At 43.2% G+C, this 23,956-nt stretch overlaps 2 protein-coding genes and 1 pseudogene across 2 annotated transcripts; 2 read left to right on the top strand and 1 right to left on the bottom strand.

Annotated features, from left to right (window-relative positions):
* Positions 1 to 1,251: 1,251 nt before the first annotated feature.
* LOC136548484 (uncharacterized) lies at positions 1,252 to 13,039 on the bottom strand. The gene is made up of 6 exons (XM_066539993.1): positions 12,930 to 13,039; positions 8,830 to 9,074; positions 8,586 to 8,655; positions 1,642 to 1,726; positions 1,466 to 1,558; positions 1,252 to 1,374 (listed from the first exon to the last, which is right to left on the bottom strand). The coding sequence occupies exons 1-6, from the start codon at positions 13,037 to 13,039 to the stop codon at positions 1,330 to 1,332; spliced, it is 648 nt and encodes a 215-aa protein (XP_066396090.1). The 3' UTR covers positions 1,252 to 1,329.
* LOC136550650 (plant intracellular Ras-group-related LRR protein 6-like) lies at positions 5,754 to 8,180 on the top strand. Its single transcript, XM_066542277.1, has 10 exons — positions 5,754 to 5,832; positions 5,977 to 6,051; positions 6,130 to 6,199; positions 6,285 to 6,362; positions 6,453 to 6,513; positions 6,614 to 6,692; positions 7,326 to 7,416; positions 7,657 to 7,717; positions 7,809 to 7,879; positions 8,122 to 8,180. The coding sequence occupies exons 3-10, from the start codon at positions 6,160 to 6,162 to the stop codon at positions 8,178 to 8,180; spliced, it is 540 nt and encodes a 179-aa protein (XP_066398374.1). The 5' UTR covers positions 5,754 to 5,832; positions 5,977 to 6,051; positions 6,130 to 6,159.
* An 8,431-nt stretch (positions 13,040 to 21,470) lies between the features above and the next one.
* On the top strand, positions 21,471 to 22,101 carry LOC136551472 (germin-like protein 9-3; annotated as a pseudogene).
* Positions 22,102 to 23,956: the final 1,855 nt, after the last annotated feature.

Genomic DNA, 23,956 nt, shown 5'->3' with positions numbered 1-23,956 from the left:
TTCTTTTTAGACCCTGGCACCATGTGCCTGCGTCACCTACTACTAGGCTCGGGGACTAAGTGGGCACACTTCACCTTGCAGTGAATGTGCTTATTTTATCGATCCCTACGCTCTGACTGTTGGCCATAACTACTATTGTACAAGGGTCACTTACATTTCTTTTCAGAAATACAAGTGGGCACACTTGATCAGGAAAGGAATCTTTTTTTTTCTTTAGAGCACCATCATTTTTTGGACAACCAGAATCTTCGGCTATAATCGTGGTCTACTGCTCTCTGTGCTAACTAGAATACTAGCATATTTGTTTGGTCAATGTTTTAGCCAGTTGGAGATGACATGAAGACAGATCGCATTAGTTGAAGAAGATCGAACGGCGTGTCGCAACATAATACATGGTGCTCAGGGACTAGGTGTGGGGGTATTAACCCCTATACCCTTACGGCTAGGCTTAGGTTGGCCCAGACCAGGGGGTATGGCCCACTAGAAGACGACGCACGGCTCGGGCAATCTGCTTAGAGTCCCATGTAAGGAATCTAGGCAGACTTGGAGATCAAGCAAGATCCTGGTCGGTTAGATTAGGAATCCTTATCCGTTCACCTATGACAAATATAACTGGTTAGGATTAGTTTCCAGATCTGTAACCCTGCCCCCAGACTATATAAGGCGGGTAGGAGACCCCTCTAAAAAACATCTCTCATTGACATACAACAATACAATCAGACGCAGGATGTAGGTATTACGCCTTCACGGCGGCCGAACCTGGATAAAACCTCTTGTTTGTCTTGCGTCACCATCTTGTTTGTAGCTTGCGCATCTGTCTGCCGATAATCTACTACCTTGGGCATACCCCTAGGTAGACTGTCGGCCATATTTCGTTGACACCCCTACAGTGGATTTTCCAACAAAAAAAATAAATAATTCAAATTCAAATCTGACCACATATATATATAATTCAAATTCGAATCTGACCGCCACAAATATACATATATACATCCACAAACACAAGACCATTATTTAGAACATCATCACAAGTCATAATTCACAAAAGTTCATCATTATAACATAGTCCATTATGAAGTCCATCATTATAACATAGTCCATTAAGAAATCCACAAGTCCACATGCAAAACAAAGTCCAAACCGTTCCAAAGTCTGATTCAAACCATACCACAAGTCCACATTGTCATCAACGGCCTAGGGCTAGCCTATCAGTCTCACGAAGGAGTTGGTATAGAGGATTACTACCTAAGTTGGAAAGAAGATGATGGTAAGTGCCTTTATGGTACACAATCTGGTCCATTATGAAGTTGCAAAGGTCGCCGACCATCTCTAAGAGCTCATCATCCTTGTATGGGTTCCTTCTCGTGTCTTTATCTTTCTCCAACCACAAGAGAACAAGTTTAAGTTTACTATATCACAACATATGCGAACTTTTCATACTACGAGCGAAGAGGTTCAAACTTACCAGATTGGGGTTTTTGTTGTAGCCACCGATGGTACTCATCATAATACATGTGTAGTATCCACAATGTAGACTCCTAGGCTTCTGCTTGGGGCACTGTGTGTTTTGCATATGGAGATGTTAAGTAATGCTATTGACAGACATATAATATATGGAGTACCAAAGTAAATGACACTTACCGCACATAGAGTTTTGACATACAACTTTTCCTTCCTATTTGGATGATGCCTCCCCTTATGTTCCTGGACATAGTGCCTGAATGCCCTATTCCAATGGTTTTAGCAAATGCAACTTGTTAGTATCCCACATTGAACCTTACAAGTATGTATACAAACATAGTAGCTAAAATGAGGATTGTCGATATGTATACGTCCTGACAATCGCTATGAAGTCTTTGTATGTCTTGACTGGGAAATCTGCTGAATCAAAGACCCAAGCCATGCTATGTGAGAGCCAAATGCCTAAGCAAATCTAATGATCGCTACATGAATTTAGTCATAGAAGGAACACATAAGCTCTTTTGCATCGAACAAAGTATATTGAACAAAGCTAAGTATACAGTCAAACTTACTTGAAGTGGTATGGTATCCATATAGTATCGTGTTGTTGGAGATTTTTAAAACATAGGGCAATGTATGCCACAACCTTGAGGGACTCTTCCAATATTTTCTTGTTCCTGATGTCCTTTCTCATTAAGTGTCTTTCCAGCTCCTAGTTCTTTGCAATCTAGTTTCCACTCTTTAGGGTAATTAAAATTTATTGATGCTATAGGTGAAGGGTCTATATACCCATGTTTCAGAGCTGGCCTCTTTCTCACAAAGTCCACTTGCATTCTACAAATCATGACGTGGGTTAGTTACAACAAAATCAAAAGATTACAGTCATATCATATCGAGAGGGCAAGGACTTACAGGCACCACATGCGAATTAGATTCATTTCCATTCGTCCGAGGTGGAAGCATGCCTGGATATCCTTAAACTCAACGGCAATTTGCCCACCTGGGGCTCCAAATGTGCCGGTAGGGATCCATGCTTGTAAGATTTCTAGTTCTGTTATCTGAGCACACAAGTACCAATCGTGGAACTTTCTCATTCCACGTGGCAAGCACTGTATGACTTGGTTTGGTAGGAAGTTCTTGCCTTTTTCATATTTATCCAGGCAATCATTTGACCATTTGAGGTTATCAACAGCTGGATACTTGTTAAACCCTTTGTGCAGTTTGCTAGTGGTGCCCTCCTCAGAAGCTGGTGCTCTAAATTCTTTTACTTGGTTCTTAGGCTTGAACTGGTCATGAGCCATCCACTTGTGCACCGACGAGACGTCATTAATGCCCACATACGATGGCCTTATCTTGATTGGGATTTTGTTTTGAGCTTCCCATTCGAGCACGTCCTTGTCAACTTGTGCATCACCTGCTCCAGGGGCCACTTGTTCTTCATGTATCGGTTGTTCACGAGGCAATTGCTATTCATGAGACACTAGTTGTTCATGTATCGGCTATGCTTGTTGAGAAGGATGTTGCATCTCATCATGCCTTTGCTCGATATGAGCTGGAGAAGGACGTGGCATGTCATCATGCCCATGCTCGGTACGAGGTGGAGAAGGATGTGGCATATCATCATGCCCTTGCTCGGTATGAGGTGGAGAAGTCTCTAGCATGTGGTGGTCAAGGTCATGGGCCGGTGAGTATACCTCCCCGTCCTCGACGGGTCGCTCCAGAGGATGAACTTTAGTCGAAGTTGGTGAAGACTTGGTCAATACAATGTCCCGTCTGTGCCAAAGGATGAACTGGTTCATGACGTCTCCGAGTAACATGAGCCCCTCGGGAGTAGGGTGTTCTATCTTCCAAGTCATGAACTCAGGCTTCAGGGTATGCACCTCGACCCGAGTGTAGTCCTACGGGATGTCCCTATTGTGCCACGTGCCGCCCAGAGGATGTGCCACGCCCGTTGCGACCTCAATGATCATGTTTTGCCTGCCCATCGGAACCACCAATTTGCAACTGGTTGGCGCCCGTATGCGATCGATGGGGGTTCCGGTTGCATTGGAACCTTGACTGCTAGGAACATCCGGAGGGCTGCCAACTACCGCCAGTTCTCCGAGCGGCCCCATTAGTGTCTGTGGCTCCATCGTAGACAGTCCTTTCTCCACCAACATCTTTTCAACTAGAGCCTTCACTTGGCACTCAAGATTAGACTCTCGGTCTCTGCCATGTTTCTTGTACATGTGTCTCTCCTCTACGAATCCATGCTTCCAAGACATCCTCTTCCCTAGCCCCCTGGTGCGTCCTATGTGCTTGGGGTTTCCCAAGGCAGCGATAAGCTCGTCCCTCTCTCTAGAAGGGTTGAATGCGCCCTTCTCCTTATCATCAGCAAGTTTCAGTATCTTTGATACTACCTCTCCGGTCTCCGGCTTAGCAAACTTGAGGCTACTACCGGATGAATCCACACTCCTCGCGTATATCCATTGTTTGAGGCGTGGCTTTAACTTCAGCACTTCCGTATTCCTGGTAGCTTTGGCCTCTGCGTCCATCTTCCTAAAGACCTCTTGCTTGCCAGCGTAGCCACCAGGGCCTAGACGAGGGTAGTGTTGGTTCTTCTTCGCCTGCTCGCTGTTATAGGCACTGAGGGCCAATGATGCCTCTGAAGTCTTCTCAGCCACGAGCTCCTCCCATTGACTAGGAGTTATGTTGCCATACTCGTGGAAAGGAGATAACTTTTGTTGGATAAAGTTCTTGTTTAGATCCGACCGCCAATGTCGGAAGCTCTGCCCCATTATCTTAAAAGCATTTTCTTGTACCAACTCGTGCGTTCCCTCTAGAAACCTGAAGTTCTGCTTTAGCTTCTCCCATAGGTCTACCTTTTGGCTCATAGGTACAAGATTCTAGCCACGGATAGCTGGGTTCAACTTATGTCTAACTACAAACCCGATGTGATTACGGAATTTTGCCCTGTATGTATATGGCTCAAGGATCTGCCCGTCTGGCCCGACTTCCGTTATCACATAGCATGCCTTGTCGTGATATTGGTTTGACTTTCTAATCCCCCTTGTTTCCTCTTTGGCTGGGCAGTCTCAGTCGTGGTTGTGTCCTGAGGTTGTGGAGCGGAGGCCTCATTGTGAGTATCTGTGGCTCCTTCCTCTAATCTCCTTTGCCCCGCTACGTATTGTCCGGCAAGACGAGCCGGAGGCCGATGTTGTCTTTTCAGAGGTTGAGTAGGGACGACCTGTGTATACGGTAGGTCAAAAGTGTTAGCAGAGGTAACATATAGCCATAGCATTATCCAAATTTATAAGCTACTAAGGCTTTATCCGTACCTCGTCGTTCGGATCAAAATCCTTGTCCAACTCGTCCTCCGTTGGCCTCCGTCTGGGTTCTCATGGGAAAGGATCCTCTGGACTTACATATCCCCCTAATGAGGTGTCATCATCCTCATCCTCATCATCATCCCCTTCTTCGCCTTGGGCATCCTCTCCACCTTCTCTTCCCTAGGCTCCCCCATTGGATCCTCATCATCGACAAGGTCCTCCTGAGTAAGCATCACTTCTAGACCCTTTTCTAACTCGTTATCGAACTGCTCCTGAGTAAGCTAGTCATCTGGTTCTTGCTCTCCATGGGATGACTGCTCATCATTCACAGGGCATCGGGATGCACTCTTTGATGTTCGCGATATTTCGTGCCTTGTTCTAAGAGATGCAAGAAAAAAGTAGTATAAGTAGTAGAAGTAGTAGTACTAGTGGTAGAAGTAGTAGTACTAGTAGTACTAGTACTAGTAGTAGTAGTACTTGTAGTAGTATTAGTAGTAGTAGTACTTGTAGTAGTAGTAGTCAAACAAAGAGAAAGCAGAACTAGCCCACTGCATATGCTGTATGACTTAAACAAGATGGACAGAAGAAAAAATAAGCAAAAAATTCACAGTTAGGCCAACCACTGCATATGCTGTATGACTCAAACAAGATGGACTACAAGGATGGACATAGACAAATATATGCCTACTACAAGATGGTACGGTTCATCATTTCTGCCAGAGATGAAAATGTAGAACATGACACCCACAACCCTTTAAATTCCACTTATCCATAATAGAAGATACATCATAACTAATTTAAACTGCTTTTTTTAGACACACAACAACCCTATATTCAGGTACTTCAGATCTCCGTAGTCTGCATGCCTTTTTTTTTACTGCTCCACCATGTTTGTGTCTCACAAAGTGTACAACAGCTGTTGATTAGTACATCATGTGAAGAGTAGAAGCAATGTGTGATGCTTAATATTCATGTATTTTATGCCAGGGTTGATTTCTCAAATAATTGCCTTACTGACATTCCACCTAGCCTTGCCAAATGCCCGGACTTGTCCTAACTCAAGGTAAGTTGCATCGGATGTATTCTTACTTTTTGACATATAGTTATCTGGTTTCTTGGTCTTGCACTTGATGGCTTTCCAATTTATCACTTCCTTGTTTACTTTCTAGTTTAGACACGAACAAAATAATGTATGCATCGTGTACAGGCATCAAACAACAACATATCCAGAATACCAGATGTACTTGCTGGCTGTTCCAAGTTAAGTAAATTGGATCTAGAGGTAAGAACTAATAGAATGCTAAAGCTATTACTTTGTTGTTCCAGTTGCCTGTTGAAACTCAAGTGCACAACTTATCAGGGTAACAAGCTTGTGACGCTTTCTGAAAACATGTTTGTCTCATGGACAATGCTCACAGAGTTGAATCTCGGTATGAAAAGTAACATAAGATCCGTTGAATTTATGTGATTCATTTGAGTTTTGCTTGCATTTAACTAACTTTTAGCTTGTTACAGCAAAAAATCTGCTTACAGCCATCCCAGGTAGCGTTGGAGCACTTCCAAAACTAATCCGCCTAGACATGCATCAGAATAGTGAGTTTATCTACCCATGTTGTCACATGTGCATGCTCTGCATTTTTACTCTTTCACTAGCACTGATGGATTTCTACCTTTCTGTGTCAGAAATAACATCAATTCCTCCTTCCATAAAGGGTTGCTCTTCACTAGCCGAGTTCTATATGGGGTTTGTTCTCTACTCACAACTCAGGACATATTCACCTTTTTTTCTTTCTGTGCATTTATTTTTCTGTGATGTAAATTCATCTTTTCTGTTTGTGTTCCAGAAATAACTTATTGTCTTCAATACCAGCTGATATTGGCACATTATCAAAATTAGGCATACTTGATCTCCATTCTAATCAGGTTCTACCCATCTTTTCCATGGCCAAACTGTCAATTTTATATTATCATCATTTCCCTAGACCCTTGCACATTTATCCTGCATCATTTAAACAAAAAAGAAGACACTGTCGAGAAAAGCTTCTAGTTCCTTGGCTGGGAATATCTAGCATTTATTTGGAATTGCAAGTAGCGAATAGTGGTGCGATAGATGCTTGGGCCTTTTCATACATAATAATTTATCTTTCCTGTTACAATTTTACCCCGAATAGGCTTACTAGCCTAATCCTGTCAACTGTTTTAGTAGGCTTTTTTTTGTGGTGGTGGTGGTGGGGGTGGGGTAGAATATCCTTTGAGATCTTGTTAGTTAGGACACATACATGATACATGTTCAAATGAATTTGTAGAGCACAATCATTCAGAATAACTTTAGTTATATTGTTGCTTCCTGCCACTTGATGATGGTTTTCACAACAAACTTATTTGTTAAAACTTTGGATGACTTCAAACAATTAAGTTATTTGTCAAAAGCGCCATATGTATGACAATAACAATGTAGCCTTAGTCCCAAGTAAGTTGTGGTAGGCTACTATTTATTTGGGTTTAGGAGTATCCAGCAACAAACCCAATGCCTAATGAATTTTCTCCTGTTACCAGCTAAAGGAGTATCCAGTTGGAGCCTGCAACCTCAAATTATCTCTCCTCGATCTATCAAATAACTCATTATCTGGTCTACCAGCTGAACTAGGTTCGTTCTACTCTGCACTATGCTGCTATTTGTCTGCTTTGTTTGGAATCACTATGCATTGGTCTGCTTGTTTGCCTAGGCATATGTTATGCATTCCTCTCTGTCTGTTTTTATGTATTTAACAGATCGTAGATCTGAATTCTTGCATGAGTGATAAGTGTATGCTTTGGCCTTTAAGAACCTTGCATAGTTTATGTTACTGCCTTACTGAAAATTCTGACAATCCATGCGCAACTCAAGGTAAAATGACTACCCTAAGAAAGCTTCTGCTTACTGGAAATCCTATGAGGACACTTAGGAGGTATGTATTATCCCTGTTTCTCCTACCATTTCTTAAACTAGTTGTCAGGGAGCTCTATGGAGCTGCCAAAGTTAATATATTGTGTTCCCAGTTCATTGGTTTCTGGACCAACAACAACATTGCTGAAGTATCTGCGCAGCCGGCTTTCATCTGATGAGGAAGGTAATTGAGAAGGCTAAGTCAACATGCATGCATTTGATCTTTGATGGCAACATTTTATATTAGATTGTCTGGATTTGAGAATCATTGCCATGACCACTTAAATGATCCTTAAATGCTACCTGGCTCTGAGACAGACTTTCAGATGTGCAGTAGCTCTAGAGGGCTGGTCTTGGTCTATCTCTCACCTTATGTTCTTCACAAGTGTGTATTTCCGTTTTCTGAATGGAAATGGGGATGTGAAGGATATGGAAAGGAAAGCATTGGCTGCAAATACAACTTGCTTGACACCATAACACCATAACACGAGGATAGCACTTATTTTCTGAAATTGCACTCTCAACTTTACTAGGTGAACACCTAGGCCAGCCTAATTACTTGTCTCGGTCAACTTTGACAGTTCAACTATCGCATAGGGAAATACTAAACGTCAAAATCCTCACTTTTATTTGATGCAAGATGTTGCTAAACGCACTTGGCTAGTCCCATTGCGGGAGAATTGAAGTGAACAATAAAATCAGCATGTCATTAACAAATGAACTGTCATCCATAGATGGGCATGTAGGAATAACTGGAACATGGTTGCAATTGTCCAAAAAATCCTGCCAGTTACCAACAACAAGGCACCAAGCAATAATCCGAAGATTTAATCTATATGCTGTCCTAACCGCAACTGGCGATTCGTGTGATACATAGATCTGGTGCTCACCTGCTGGATACTCGCTCCCGGATTACACGAATGGGGCCGCAGCCCAGCTGCTCTCGCTCAGCGAAAAACCCTGCAGTAGTAAAGAAGATAAGAGGGGATGAAAGTGGACTCGAGACATACATGAATGTTGAAGATGAAGAGATGACGCATAAGAGATTGTGTTTCTGATATAAAAAATGAAAAAGTCAAAAAATCGGATGCAATCAAATTATCGCCGTCGCTGTGCATCACGTAAGCGCCTCACGAGTGCAGGGCTGCAGGCTGTGCAGCTCATCTCTATCCACTCGCCGGCGGCCTCTCGACGACGACGGGTTGCAGTAGCGCCGGTGGCGCAAGAGATGCGCCCGACATAGGAAATTAGACTCAAGGGACTGTGGGCCGCGTGGAGGGAGGCGAGCCCAGCCCAGCCCAGAGGAAAGCTCGGAGAACAAACGTGGCAAAATTCCTCTGCTTTGTAAAATTCGTATCCGTTGTTGAACAAGTTCTTTGCTGTTCCAGAGCAATATATTAGGTGGGCATGTGGTAAGAGAAAGAGAAAGAGAAAGAGAAATTGATAGACATATTGTACATCAAAATACTTCTACAAATTCTAGGCTTTGTAGTGTAGAGAGACCATGGGATCACAAATTTTGTTTAACTTTCCTAGTTTATTAGAAGCCTAAATTGCAAAACAAATATGCAAGATCAGTGAGCAAATCACAAAGAAAAAATCACTAGTGGCATAAGCTGAGACAGTAGGGAAGACCCACAAACAAATTGTCTTGAGCAAATCACAAACAAAAAAACACTGATGGCATCTATCTAGAGTTCTATGCAGAGGCTGTGACCTGTGAGCTAGCTTTCAGTGGTGAGACGCCGATCCAAGGGAACTTAGAGCAGCGTTGAATCTAGAACGGTTCTTGAGGATAAAACAAGATCTGAAACGGCTCATGATGCGAACTGCTAACTACTACTAATTCCGTGATTCGGCCTACAAGCCACACGGCCGCAGGTGGACAAAAGAGAACCTGATGTTTTGGAGCACAAACATGTACGCACCTGCTGCTTGCAGCAACGGAGCTTGCGCCCACCGACCGTCGGAGAGGATGACGGTAGGGACTAGGGAGACGACCTTAACCGGGGCATACCAAGGGGGTTCAGAGAGGGAGTGCTGGAGGAGGTCGAGGTTGGAGAGGACAGCAAGGACGAGGCACCAGCAGCTGCACGGCGAACCCTAGCCACGTGCCATGGGAGCAGACGGGTCGCGCCGAGGAGCGCTCCCAAACCCTAGCCGGCCCGGCAAGGACGGAGGTCGAGGTTGAGGTCCGAGACGGGGCAGCCGGCCGCGGGCGAGCGCTCCCAAACCCTAGCCGCCGTTGCGGCCTGGGGAACGGCGGTGGATGGGGCGGGGGCGGCGTTTGGGTCAGGGAGACGGTGGAGGAGACGTTGGAGGGGTCAGGGAGGGGCAGGTGACGGCGGTGCAGGTGCGGCGGTGCAGGCGGCGCTGGCGGCGAAATTGGGTAGTCTGACGGCGTCTACAGCCCGATTTCGCCCAACACTTAGCGCCCACAGCGACGGTCACTGTAATATACCTCAGAGGCACTATAGGGGCGGTTGAGGTTATAAGCCGCTCCTACAGTTGAAATTTTTTTTTTCAAAATTCTAAATCAAAATAAATTATTCACCTGTAAATAATAAAAAATACAGTATAAAATTTTATAATTATTTTTTATAGATATATTTACATATACAATAACTAAAACAACTATAACAGTTTAAAATTGCAAAATTGAACCTTTAAAAATGGGAAAAAAAATTTAAATTTTAAAAAATTAAAATCAAAACTACTAAAATAATTTTGAGACACCAAATAATCTCAAATGAAAATATGATAAACATCAAAGTTGTAGAGGTCATGAAGATCTACAACTTTTTATTTTGGTCATCTTGTCATTTGACAAAATTTGAACCTTTAAAATTTGAAATTTTAAAAAATAACAAGTTCGAACTAAAATTTGAGACCCAAAATGATTTCAACATAAAAAGTGATGAATACCAAAGTTGTTCAACTCATTAATATCTACAACTTTTATTTTAGTCATCTTGTCATTTGACAAAATTGGACCTTTCAAATTTGAAATTTTGAAAAACAACAAGTTCGAACCAAAATTTGAGACCCAAATTGATTTCAACATAAAAAGTGATGAATACCAAAGTTGTTCAACTCATGAATATCTACAACTCTTATTTTGGTCATTTCTTCATTTGATAAATTCTTAGCACATATTGTTCACTAATCTTACACATGTCTATATAGTTTATAAAATCTTATGAGAGATGTGTCACATTTGTGAACAATGTCATTATCACTTTGTCATATGAAGAAATAACCAATACAAAAGTTGTAGATCTTGATGAGTTATTCAACTTTGGTATTTATCACTTTTTCAGCTGAAATCATTTGGGGTACCAAAATCTTGTCTGAAGTTGCATTTTTTTTAAAATTCAAAATTTAAATTGCTCAAACTTTTCATATGTATATATTGACAAAACCAACAAAATAAATTGATAGAGAATGGTTTTAGAAAATTTTAGGAAAAATCATCAGATTTGGAGTTAGTATGAGGAAGAAAAACTAGTTATAAAGTTGACCCACAGATTAAAAAAAGAAATCACTACTGTTCACTATGATCATGTAAGGATCATCTAGAACAGTGTGATTTCTCTTTTGAATCTGTGGGTAAATTTTGTAACTAGTTGTTCTCCCTCATACTAACTCCAAATGTGATAGTTTTTTTTCCTAAAAATTTCTAAAATCATGCTTCAGCATTTAAGTTTGATCAAACTTGGATGTGACAATGCTTTACACATTTTAAAATTTGAAATTTAAAATTTGATAAGTTCAAACCAAATTTTCAAACCCTAAATGATTTCAGATGTAAAAGTGACTGAATACAAAAGTTGTTCAACTCATCAAGATCTACAACTTTTATTTTGGTTATCTTGTCATTTGACTAAATTTGAACCTTTCAAATTTTGAAATTTGAAAAAAAGACAAGTTGAAACCATAATTTGGACCTCCAAATCATTTCAACTGAAAAAGTAATGAATACCAAAGTTGAATAACTCATGGAGATCTACGACTTTTATTTTGGTAATTTCATAATTTGATAAATTCTTAGTACACATTGTTCACACAAACATACGTGAATGTAGTCTCAAACACACACACATAAATGTAGTTTCTAAACACACATACATGAATGTAGTCTTACATACATGAATGTAGTCTCACACACACATACATAATGTAGTCTCACACACACATACATAAATGTAGTCTCACACACACATACATGAATGTAGTCTTATGAACACTGACACACTTACATAAACTAGCTAGCCCATCGTGACAACTTTCCCCTTGACACCTTTTTGTTCCCATGGCAATACATCTTTGGGCAGGTTCTTTTCCACTAGCCTCGATCTTCTTACAAAAGGCTATGAATAGCGGACATCTCATCGCACTTATTATAAGCTTCAACATCGTCCCACGCCATCAATTCCGATGATATGTTGTTTCCCGGAGGCCACCACGTGCTTTGTCTTCTTCTTTGGGGGGAGGTTACTTTGCGGGTCGGGCATATAGAAGACTTGCGCAACATGTTCAGCTGAGCACCCAAGGGTCATCCTAGTAGCCTACATTCTAGAGGTCGATGACTCTCTGTCCGATCTCATTGAATTGATGTTGCTTGATCCAGCAGGCATCGAAACAGGGCCACCTTTATATCCCTTCCATAGTCAAGTTCCCATATATCTTCAATTATGCCAAAGTACAGGACCTTTCGCCCCACTCCAGTCGAGAGCCTCTATTCGGCTCATAGGACCACATTTCATGCAAGAAGCTAGGGCCCAATGCCTCGATCGGATGAACCAGGTGAATCATGAGATGTACCATTATATCAAAAAAAGCGGGAGGTAAACACATCTCTAGCTGATTCTAGGTCTCCACCATGAATTCAGTGTAGGTCACTTAGCTCTTGCCTAAGAATCGTCTTCTATGAGATCTTCGAAAAGAAGTAGCACATGCGGGTGATGGCCATCTTTAGGAACTCTAGCTTTATAGCCCTGATTGCAATTGGTAGAAACACTATCAGCATCACATGACAATCGTGATCCTTGCAATATGTTAATGATAGATCCTTCATCGACACTAGCTTCTTCAGGTTCGCCGAAAAACCCAATCGACACTCTGACCCCCTAAGGAAATTGCATATAGCTCTCCTCTCCTCTAGGGTTAGGTTGAAGCTAGCCATGGGAAGACTGTACTTGCCATTATCCTGCTGTACCGGCCAAAGCTCCCACATCACGTTCAGCTGCACCATGTCTTTCCATGATCTGAGACCATCCTTTGACTTGCCCGTGTCCATCAAGGTAGACATGAGACTCTCAATGACATTCTTCTGCACATGCATCGCATCAATGGCATGGGGGACCTCCAAGTCTGGCCAATAAGGTAGGTACTAAAAGAAGATTGATTGCTTCTTGAATGGTATGCCTTCGATGGGAGGTGTGCTTCTATCTCTGATCATCCCATCCAGATTCTTCTTTCCATAGACGACGTGCATGTTTTGGACCATTCTAAACACATGTTCTCCATTACGACGTCTCTCTAGAGAGGGTTCATCCTCTGGGATGTTGCCATAGTATCTTAGGTACAATTTGCCATGGTACTTGTGACCTATCTTTAAGAAGCGCCGGTTCCTTATGTAAACTATCTTCCTAGATCCATCTAGGAACACCCATTTAGTACCATCCAAACAGACTAAGCATCTAGTCTTGCCTTTGAACTATCCAGATAGGGCAAACAACGTAGGGTAATCATTGGTAGTAACAAATATTATTGCTTTACATATGAAGTCCTCCCGCCGAATGCATCGTACATCGGCTCCCCATACCTCCATAGCCTCTCCATTTCTTGCATCAGAGGCTCCAAGAACACGTCTATATCAATGCCTGGTTGTTTGGGGCCGGAGATAAGAATGGTGTGGAGAAGGTACTTCCTCTTCTGACACAAATACATTGGGAGGTTGTACATGGTCAAGATGACTGGCCATATGCTATGGTCGGTCATCCTCTCATTGAAGGGATTCATTCCATCGGTGCTCAAGCCAAACCGTACAGATCATCGAAACTGCAGTCCGACCAGCCGTACTTAGCCTTTAGGATGAGTAGCTCAAGCACAAAACGTAGCAGTGTGAAGTATGTCGGACAACCCTTCTCAGCATCATACACAGTCTTCTTCGATGTTTTTGTCACCCTCTCAAGATTTTCTAGACCTCTCTTGCTTTTTTCTAATATTTCTGGTCCAAAGGCCCCAAGCATTTCGTCCAAGTTATCACCGTCATCTGCATCCCCCTCACGTGCTTCGCCATCATTGCTGGCACTACCAACATCATCACCACCTTGTTCATTGCCAAAGCCACCACCTTGTTGATTACCAAAGCCACCACCTTGTTGATTGCCATAGTCACGATCCATTTGTTGCTCAAGATCGTCTGTGAATTGGGACAAGTATGCTTGGGTTTCAGCTTATCAGCTAGATCATCGTCGCTGTCATCAACAACCACTGTTTCACCATGATGAATCCACACTGTGTAGTCCGGAACAAATCCTCACCTAATCAGATGTTCTTTGATGGTCCTCACATCTCGAAATGCAATAAGGTTCTTGCAATCTTTGTAGGGACAAATAATCATGTCACTATTCTCTTTCAACGTCGCTGCATGCTTCTTTGTGGCTTTGATGAATTTGTCCACCTCATCATGGAAAAGAGCGTCGTGTCTTAACGAACCATACATCCAAGAGTTCCTGTAGTCTATCTTATAGAAACAAAACAACCAAAGAAAGAATATTACTCGAGAATAATTGTATATACCTGAGACACGCATCCATGGTAGTAGAGGATAGTTAATTAATTGACTATTAATGCATAAATATTTTAAAATATAAATTAATTGGTTCAAATAAACAATTTCAAAGAAAATAATTAGCAACATTTAATATTTCATCCACTACCTTTCATGCAAACTCCATTCCAATTTCATGGTAGAGGATAATTAATTAATGGCCTATTTATCCATAACTAATTAAAAACACACATTATAGAAAGGAATCAAAATAAATATTAAATGATAATTAGTAGCCATGGATAGAGGATATTTTACACATTAGCAACAATTAAAATCTTACACATTTAACTACATGCAAACCCTGGTCACATAAAGAAAAAATTGAAAAAGAAAAAGAAAACAAAATCCTAGATCTAGATCTAGATATAGGGTTTCATGACACATGCACCAAACTTCACTAATACTACACTAAAATCAACAAAGATGTACTAACAAAGGGTGCAATCTTACTTCCCTACCTAATTTACCCTAGTATAGTGAAAATTAGGGTCCAATTTCACTCATAACTAGCTCAAGCTCCATGGAAGAGAGAGAAAACCAAAAATCAAATTACTCACTAACCTAACGAATTAAACTTTAAAATAAAGAGTTGGAGAAGCATTTCCTTACCTTTTAGAGCCTCTCCACCAAAGGATTTAAGATCAAAATCTCCTCCTTAGTAGAGCAATTTTTAGGAGGAGCCTAAGGCCTCCCAACCTTTTTTTGTGTGTAGAAGAGTGTGTCCTGAAGTGGAAGAAAGGGGTGGCTGCTATTTATTCATGCGCCATCAGTAGGGGCGGCTGGTGATTCAGCCGCCCCTATAGTCGAACAGCCGGGGTGGCTGGTGGCAGCCGCCCCTACAAATGGGCACTACAGGGGTGGCTGGTGATTGAGCCGCCCCTACAGATTAACCCCAACTATAGGGGTGGCTCAGGTTACCAGTCGCCCCTACAGTGCCATCTGTAGGGGCGGCTGGGCTGATGGGGCCTGAGGATGCCCACTGTAGGTGCGCCCCCAACCGTAGCCGTCCCCTACAGGAAAAATGCCCCGGTTTCTAGTTTGAGAATCTGACCTAGTGAAACCGAGGATGAGCTGATGGCCACCGAATCGAAAACTGAGATATTCTCGCAGCTGTGATGCGACTCGTAAACTCTGTATAAACAGTTACATCGACAGCTTCTTGTTTGTACAGGTCAGTCGCAGTCGTCTTCTTCCCGCAACAAACTTGCAAACAATTCGGAAAGTGCAAGCTGCATATATGAAAATGTAAGTTTATAACTTGCAGCCAAAAGAGCTGGCGTCCTCAGAGATCTCTCACTCACGCAAAGGGCACAACAACGCACGTTGTGTAGCAGTGCAGGCGTATCCGGGAGTTGGCTGCCTTGAGAAACCATCATTCATCTGAACTCTGAATGAATCGTTGAGCTGATCAAGGCAAGACTTTAGTAATGAGCTTGGAGCCTTGGACGATAAACCCTAAATAGCTGGAGGAAGAGGAATTAATTAATCTGGATTGATATGATGCATGATGCATCGTCTTCGATCGCTACTCCAACTAACCAGGGGAATGGGATGCATATATAAGTAGGGGAGGCCTGATCGCTACTCATCAGTCATCACTCACATCATCACCTTTCTTTCACAGTTTCAGTCACTGTCAGTCGCTACCACCACTTCAGCACCTTTTCCCAAGACAGCAAGAAGAATGGCAGCGCTCAAGCTCAACAACTGCATGACGATGAGCTCCTCCTTGGTGCTTGTCATGCTCGCGCTCTGGGCCACCCCGCTGGTCGTCATGGCCGACGACCCAGACATCCTGACCGACTACATCCCGGCGACCACTAATGCCGCGAACATCACGGGCGCGTTCTTCACCTACTCCGGCCTCCCGTGGCGTGCTGGCCTTGCAGGCCCCGGAGAACTTCACGGCGGCCAAGGCCTCCATGGCGAAGTTCCCAGTGCTCAAATTTTCGAAGTTCCTCAATGGTAATAAATCCCTACCAGAGCCAAATACATGTTCATTCACATATGATAAAGCCACTATAAAAACTGCTTGTTTGTTTTGAGCTTTTTCAAGCCTTGTTTATTTAAATAGAGAAACTTGTCATGCTTCTTGATCAAGGTCACGTACACCCACACACTTATGCTATTCCTACATTGGGAATATGCAACCACATGCTTTCCATATAGTATTTCTCTATGAGAATCAAAGTTACCTCTCTAGCTATCTTTCATCAAAGGGGAGGCATGGACTATGAAAAGAGAGTGAGAATAAAGAGCAAAGAGCTCTAGTGTTAAAAAGAGAGAGAGAAAGAAAAGTAGCCATGCCATTTCAAAAAAAAGAAGCTAGAAGAGGGAAACTTCCCAAAGAAGTACCACTTCCACCAAATATACCATACACATGCACATCTTCATCAATTAGTATGATTTGTTGCTCCTTGTGATCCGAGTGTTTGACTTAGCAATATATTCAATTCAAGTAGGCTATGCTTTTACTCCCTACCTTAACCTCCACATAAACTTTACTGATAGATGTTAAGGCTAAGATCTATGTCCTTGGTGAGGTTTCAAACACCATTGAGAGACTTGAGGGAACCATCTGAGGAACTTAGGCAAGTTTTCTTTTCAAATCTAATGAAAACCTCCAGAAACTTTGAGCTAAACTAAAGTAGGGAAAAGGTATCTATCTAGTTACATCATCTTACAATCGCTTGTGTCAAGGTGAAAGCTATAAGTCCCACATTGCGAAGACTGATGATGGATTTCAAAATGCTAACATGTTCAATCCAAGAGAGAGTATTTGTTTGTATATAAGTTTTTGCAGGACGTTACATAGTAGCAACTCCTAATCTAACACCTATACCATGCTAAACCTGCATCTTTGCTCAGGATGAGCAAAGGGGTAGCTTAGGGGAGCTTGTGGACAATCACTAACACCCATTTTGACCATCAACATTTCACCCAAAAGCTAAGCAAAAGTGAGATAAATCATCATCACATGTGTTGATTTTGCTTTATAATTCACCTAGTTCCACTTGTACTTGTAGAACTATTTGTATATAGGAATTTTAGCAAAAATGATAAAAAAATATCCACATAGGAGGCCAGTGGACATGGCAAGGGGGCCATGGGCCCACATGCCACATCGGCCGACGCCACCTAGGCACCGACCGATGCCTTAGTGGCCCCTGCCACATCACTGATCCGTGGGAGAGGTCCTTCCAAGCCTTCTCCACCACTGATCCAATGTTGGTTTGATCCGAAGGTGGAGATGGAGTGGCCTTGGATCCATGGGTCCACCATGATAGACTTGGAGCCCTCCAACCGACCTTGGAAACTGCCTTTCTCTCCAAAACTTGGCACTTGCTTGTCTTAGTAACCGGCATTGAGGAGCAACCAAGGCGCTATGATCAAGAGGCGGTGGATCCAAGTTCCGCCCGACGCCCTAGGGGGTCACTGACCACCCTTGGCTACCTACAAGTACCCCCTACCCTCTCTAATCACTATAAAGGAGGCATGGAGCTCTAGTGGAGAAGTGCCCCATACACATTCAAGCATTCCAAGCTTCTCCAAGCTCTCTAGTTTAGAGTTGCTCTAGAGTAGTAGCTTAGTAGTGAAAGTAGAGCTAGAGCGAGCGGAGCTATCCTCGGAGTCTAGAAGAGTCTTCTGGGTCTGGTATAGCTCTTTTGTAAATCTTTCATTTAGCATTTACTTTATTCAGTACTCTACTTTCAATACTTTATTTAGTATTATTGCTTTGCTTTGGTCAAGTACTTGTTCATTATTATTCATCATTAGTGAGCTTAGGTGCTTGTGTCTCGGCATTAGTATCATAGGTTATCTTTTGTTTAGTAGTCTTTCGTTAGTACCGGTTCCACCATCTGGTTAGGGTGCTTTGATCTCATTTCATCAGAGCTTGGATCGAAGTAGTAAGTTTGTAGATTAAGCGATAGTGCTTAGGCTATAAATTACCTGTGGATATGGCTACGCCTCCAGATAGATTGTGGTAGTTGGTAAGTGGTGACAGCCTTGTCCATCCTCTGTATTCCACCATGTTAGGTATAGTTATTAAATCGTAGAGTTCATGGCAAACCTTGTCTATTTAACTCTCCTATATGGTAGGTGGGCTATGCCCCGAAGTACTAGTGCATTTCTCCTAGTCATTTGGTTACCCTTTGTTACTTAAGATAAATTGCTCGCTCTCCCACCTAGCTATCCTACCTCTAGTTTAGCTTGTTTATTAGTTTAATTAGTTCAATCACAACCACCGTTATCGTTCAACCACTTAGGATAAGATCAAGCTTTTCCTTAGCAATCCTAACGATAAAAAATAAACTAGCCCCCCGCCTTCCTTTGGGAAAATATAAATTTGACACTCGGTACTCACCAAGCGAAGTGATACGCGATAGTTCTGTGTGCTTGCAGAATCCCTCCACTAGTCGTTAAGAAATATCAACACCAAGGACTATGAACAAGAATATGCATGCTTGTTCGGCCAGTTGGGAAGTTTCCCTTTCCAATACCTAGGTATTCCAATGAAGCATATAAAATTATCCATCAAGGATTGGGCTTGCATTGAGCATAAATTCTAGAAAAAAACTCTGTAGTTGGAAAGGTAAACTCTCAGTTGGGGGACGACTGGTCCTCATTAATATGTTTATGTTATCGTTTTTTGAACTCCCTAGAGCAGTAGATTACTATCACTCATGTTTTTTTCTAGCAATATGACGAGCATAAAAAGAAATATCGTCTTGCCAAGTGGAGTATTCTTTGCACACCAAAACATTTTGGTGGCCTAGGAATACTTAATCTAGACCTACAGAATAGATGTCTATTGAACAAGTGGTTGTTTAGGTTGATTAATGAGGATGGGGTATGGCAAAACCTTTTAAGAAGGAAATATCCGTCGAATAAACCTCTAACTCAAGTGCATCATAGGCCTGGGGATTCATATTCCGGACTCATGAAGGCAAATGATGTTTTTTTTATTATCTTGTGGCACTTTTAAGGTATAGTGTGGGAAACAAGTGCGCTTTTGGAAGGATGTGTGGTTAGGAGATAAACCTCTTAGTAAGGTTTATCCTACCCTATTTCGAATTGCGAGGCGCAAAGATGATACAATGGCGAATTTCCTTGGTTCCGTACAACTAAATGTGTACTTTAGACGAGGTCTGGTTAATGCGAACCGAATGGCCCTGGTTTGACTTCGTGTCAAAGGTAATATAAGTACCTCACAAATGAGAAGGATGTTTTCTGGTGGAACCTTACTAAGAATGGTTTGTTCACAGTCCGATCCTTGTACTCAGCTTTCATCCAAGAGGGTGTTCCTCCTCATAAAATCCCTCTTTGGAAATTAAAAGTATCACTTATTATTAAGATTTTATGTGGTATTTAAAAAAGGGGTAACCCTCATGAAAGATAACATAGCCAAGAGGAATTGGCTAGAAAGTGTTAAATGTTGTCTCTGTGGTTCGGTCGAAACCATTTAACATTTATTCTTTGACTGCCACTTTGCACGCTTTGTTTCTGTGCATATCACCTTTGGAATTCAACCACCTTCCAACTTAGCCAATTTGTTTGGTTCCTGACTACATGGTTTAAGCCTAAAGCTTATAAAAACCAAATTTTACCAGGAGGTGCTGCGTTTTGATGGTCGATATGTTTGAATAGGAACGATATGGTATTTAAGAAAGCTAAATCTAACACATCAATGCAGGTAATTTTCAGGACGACATTATTGTATCCGTCAGTGGTGCATGCTGCATAGGGAGGAGGAACAACCACTGTTTAAGGATGGATGCAGACGGTGGGAGACCATAGCTGTCTTTGCGAAGTTTTGCTGGAGCTTTTCGTGTCGTATTGAGGCTTAGTTTCTCCGTTTTTTCTTGTTGCGCCCACTACGTGGGCTGAACCTTGCTTTTGTTTCCTCATGCGTTTGTAAGCCTTATGGCTTTGGTTTGTACTGTGATTATCAACTGTGTACCATTCCCGTAGAGACTGGAACCTTGTTCCATTATTAAAAAAGAAAAAAGAGCTACGTTTGGTAACCCCTATAGTTGCTATTATATGGGGTAATTTCTGGCAAAGCAAAGGATCATGGAAATGAGACAGCCTTGGAGACGAATGTCATTACGTTTCCAGCGCCGTATGCATGTGGACATACATGTGCCTACCCTGAATGCACCTAGCTCTGAATGGATCACGTTAGGAGTGCGAAGAAGTAGAACAGCCTTGCCTTGTGCAAGCTGCAGGGCGGACCTGCACTGCACTATTGTGAATTCCATTCCTAGTCTCCATCGATCTCAACTGAGTTGTGCATGCGACTCGTATACTCCGTACCAACAGTTACATTGACAGCTTCTTCTTTGTACGGTCGTCGCGTCTTCTTCTTCCGGCTACTAACTTGCAAACAATTCTGAAAAGTGCAAGCTGCATACGTATATGATAATGTAAGTTTATAACTTGCGGCCAAAAGAGCTGGCGTCCTCAAGGGCGCAACAACGCACGTTGTTGTGTAGCCGTGCAGGCGAATCCGGGACTTGGCTGCCTGGAGAAACCATCATTCTGAATTCTGAATATCCATTCAGCTGATCAAGGCAAGACTTTTGTAATCAGCTTGGACGATAAACCCTCATTAAGCAGCTGGAGGAAGAGGAATTAATTAATCTGAATTGATTTCCCTAAGCAGCAATTGATATCATGCATGATGCACTGATGCGTCTTCGATGACTCAAAGGTCCCTGTCCCTAACCTGGGGAATGGGATGTATATATAAGTAGGCGAGGCCTGATCGCTACTCATCAGTCATCACTGCCTTTCTTTCAAAATTTCAGTCACTGTCATCACATCATCGCCTTTCTTTCACAAAGTTTCAGTCACTGTCAGTCGCTACCACCACTTTAGCACTTTTTCCCAAGTCAACAAGAAAATGGCGGCGCTGAAGCTCAACAACTGCATGACGACGAGCTCCTCCTTGCTGCTCGTCCTGCTCGCGCTCTGCGCTGTCCCGCTGGCCGTGGTGGCCGGGGACCCAGACATCCTGACCGATTACATCATCCCGGCGACCGCCAACGCCGCGAACATCACGGGCGCGTTCTTCACCTAGTCGGGCCTCCGCGCCGTGCTGGCATTGCAGGCCCCGGAAAACTTCACGGCGGCCAAGGCCTCCATGGCGGAGTTCCCGGCGCTCAACGGGCAGAGCGTGTCGTACGCGGTGCTCTCGATCGTACGGGCCGGGCTCCATCAACCCGACGCACACCCACCCGCGCGCCTCCGAGCTGCTGCTCGACCTCGACGGCGCGCTCTCCGTCGGCTTCGTCGGCACCGCGGGCAAGCTCTTCTCCCAGGACCTCGCCGCCGGCGACATGTTCGTGTTCCCCAAGGGCACCGTGCACTGGCAGTTCAACAGTGGCACCCAGCCCGCCAAGGCGCTGTCCGCGTTCGGGAGGACAGCCGTGGGGCTCGTCTCCCTCCCGGCCACCCTGTTCGGCGCCAGCGACATCGACGACGTCGTGCTGGCCAAGTCCTTCAAGACCGACGTGGCCACCATCCAGAAGCTCAAGGCAGGCCTCGCCCCGAAGCCATGATCGTCTATCGGCTTTGCTTTCAGTTGCTCCTGGCCCTCGCGTGCATCTTTCCCTTTTCTTTTTAATCGTCCACGTCGTCGTTCTTGAATAACCTGCCAAGGGCGCCAATGGTGAGTAGTGATCGACCCAGTGAGCGTCATGTCATGGATCAAATAATTTATAATCTCCAACCAATCGTCAGGTGTCATTTGTATTTTGTTGATGTGAGTTTGTTAATTATTGTACACAGCCTGTTCGGTTGGCTGGTTCGTATCGTTGCTGGTTCGTGAAGAAGTACTATTGGCTGGTTTGTGTGAGAGAAAAATATTGTTCCGGCTGAAAATTTACGATCGTTTACGACAAGCCACATCCAAACGAACAGGCTGTAATCTATCTCAATGATAATATCTATACATTACATCGTACGTACTAGCTCTTGTTGCTCAGCTCGTCACGTGATCGTGATGTTAACGCCAGTCGCCATGTCACGGAAAACCCATTTAAATTTGTCTCAAAGTAGAAACTAAAGTTGACAGTTTAGATAGCTGATGAGGGTTTCACAAGTCAATTTCGTAGTCAAATTTCAAGAGCGGACTCTCAACCCGTAGTTGATAGTTCTAAAATCGACTTTTCTACTTGCTTTGTTTCCTGTAGTTGTAAACACATGGTGGAAATCTGCTGCCCATATGTGTGTGATGAATGATTGACACATATGTGAATGGTTTGAGATTTTTCCAGTTAAGTCATATTTTATATGTGTTTGATTACGCTAATGGCTAACCGAAGGTGTTGTGCTGAGTTGTCTTGCATTGAGTGTGTTGTGCAACATGTCTCTTGGATGTGTTGGTGTGCGGGTGTGGAGCATAGAGACGGTTGACGGACATGGAGAAGGTCAAGTAGAGACGTGTCCTATTGATGGACTAGGAGCGGTGAAGGATGGACGTGAAGCTTGGATCGAGGGACCAAGATGGCCGGAAGACTGACCGTGGGTGGCTGACACTTGGGGACATTGATAAGCAAGAGTACGCGGGTGATGGAGACGGCATCCACCAAGTCAAGGAGGGAGACGATGGCGTCGTGGCACTTAGCGAAGACAGGACACACATCTTCATGGCATCAGTCAAGTCAAGAAGGAAGGTGAAGGTGTCAAGCTTGGCATAGGTCGGACACGCGTCGACATCGGTTAGTCACATCTAGCGCGGCGTGCACAAGGGTTTGCCTGTTTGGTCCTCAAAACCCGGGATGGACGGTTTGGTTGTTTGGGCCTCAAATCCATTGGAGAAGGGTTTGCTGGTTTGGGCCTCAAAACCAGGCATGGATGGTTTGGTGGTTTCGGCCTCATAACCATCAGCGGTGGGTTTGACCTTTTTGGGCCTCAAAACTGGAGAGTGGCGGATCGGCGGACATGTGGTGACATCTCGAAGCTTGTGGCGAGGCGAAGCGAAGTCTAGAAGGTGCCAGGGTCCATTGGATCGAGAGAAAAACTTGGACGATTTTACCCCTAAAGGGTATTTGGGTTGTGTGCTTCATGTAAGGGTATTCCTTTCTTTTGACGGGCACCTATATATATATTTGTGAAGGGGATGGTTGGGCAGTTATCATTGGAGGTGTTCTTTTTTTTTGATAAGTTAATGGGGGGAGAGAAGTCCACACCTGATTCAGATTGATAATGTGGCTCTTAAAGCCAAATGTTTGAAATACATTGTTTGCTTTGTAGGTGAAGCTATGCTTAGAGAAGTAAAGACAAATGTTTGAAATACATAGTTTGCTTTGTAGGTTAAGCTATGCTCTTAAAGCCAAATGTTTGAAATACATAGTGCATAGACGTTGGTTACAGAGAAGCTATGCTCAAAGAAGGTGCTGGTGAAGGAGGTGG

Source organism: Miscanthus floridulus, chromosome 4 (assembly GCF_019320115.1).
Source record: "Miscanthus floridulus cultivar M001 chromosome 4, ASM1932011v1, whole genome shotgun sequence".
Lineage (NCBI taxonomy): Eukaryota > Viridiplantae > Streptophyta > Magnoliopsida > Poales > Poaceae > Miscanthus > Miscanthus floridulus.
Note: the sequence above shows the minus strand (reverse complement) of the source record. Positions and strands in the feature narration are given on the sequence as shown.

Bases quoted from the DNA above. Each gene is read 5' to 3' on its own strand.
- LOC136550650 (XM_066542277.1), top strand. From the start codon at position 6,160: ATGTTTGTCTCATGGACAATGCTCACAGAGTTGAATCTCG. The intron at 6,514-6,613 runs GTTTGTTCTCTA...TTTGTGTTCCAG, and splicing joins CTAGCCGAGTTCTATATGGG to AAATAACTTATTGTCTTCAA. The intron at 6,693-7,325 runs GTTCTACCCATC...TCCTGTTACCAG, and splicing joins TTGATCTCCATTCTAATCAG to CTAAAGGAGTATCCAGTTGG.
- LOC136548484 (XM_066539993.1), bottom strand. From the start codon at position 13,039: ATGCATGTGCAGAAGAATGTCATTGAGAGTCTCATGTCTACCTTGATG. The intron at 9,075-12,929 runs GTGGGAGCTTTG...GCTCTGGAACAG, and splicing joins ATGGTGCAGCTGAACGTGAT to CAAAGAACTTGTTCAACAAC. The intron at 1,727-8,585 runs GTGAGCACCAGA...CCATTGGAATAG, and splicing joins CGGGAGCGAGTATCCAGCAG to GGCATTCAGGCACTATGTCC.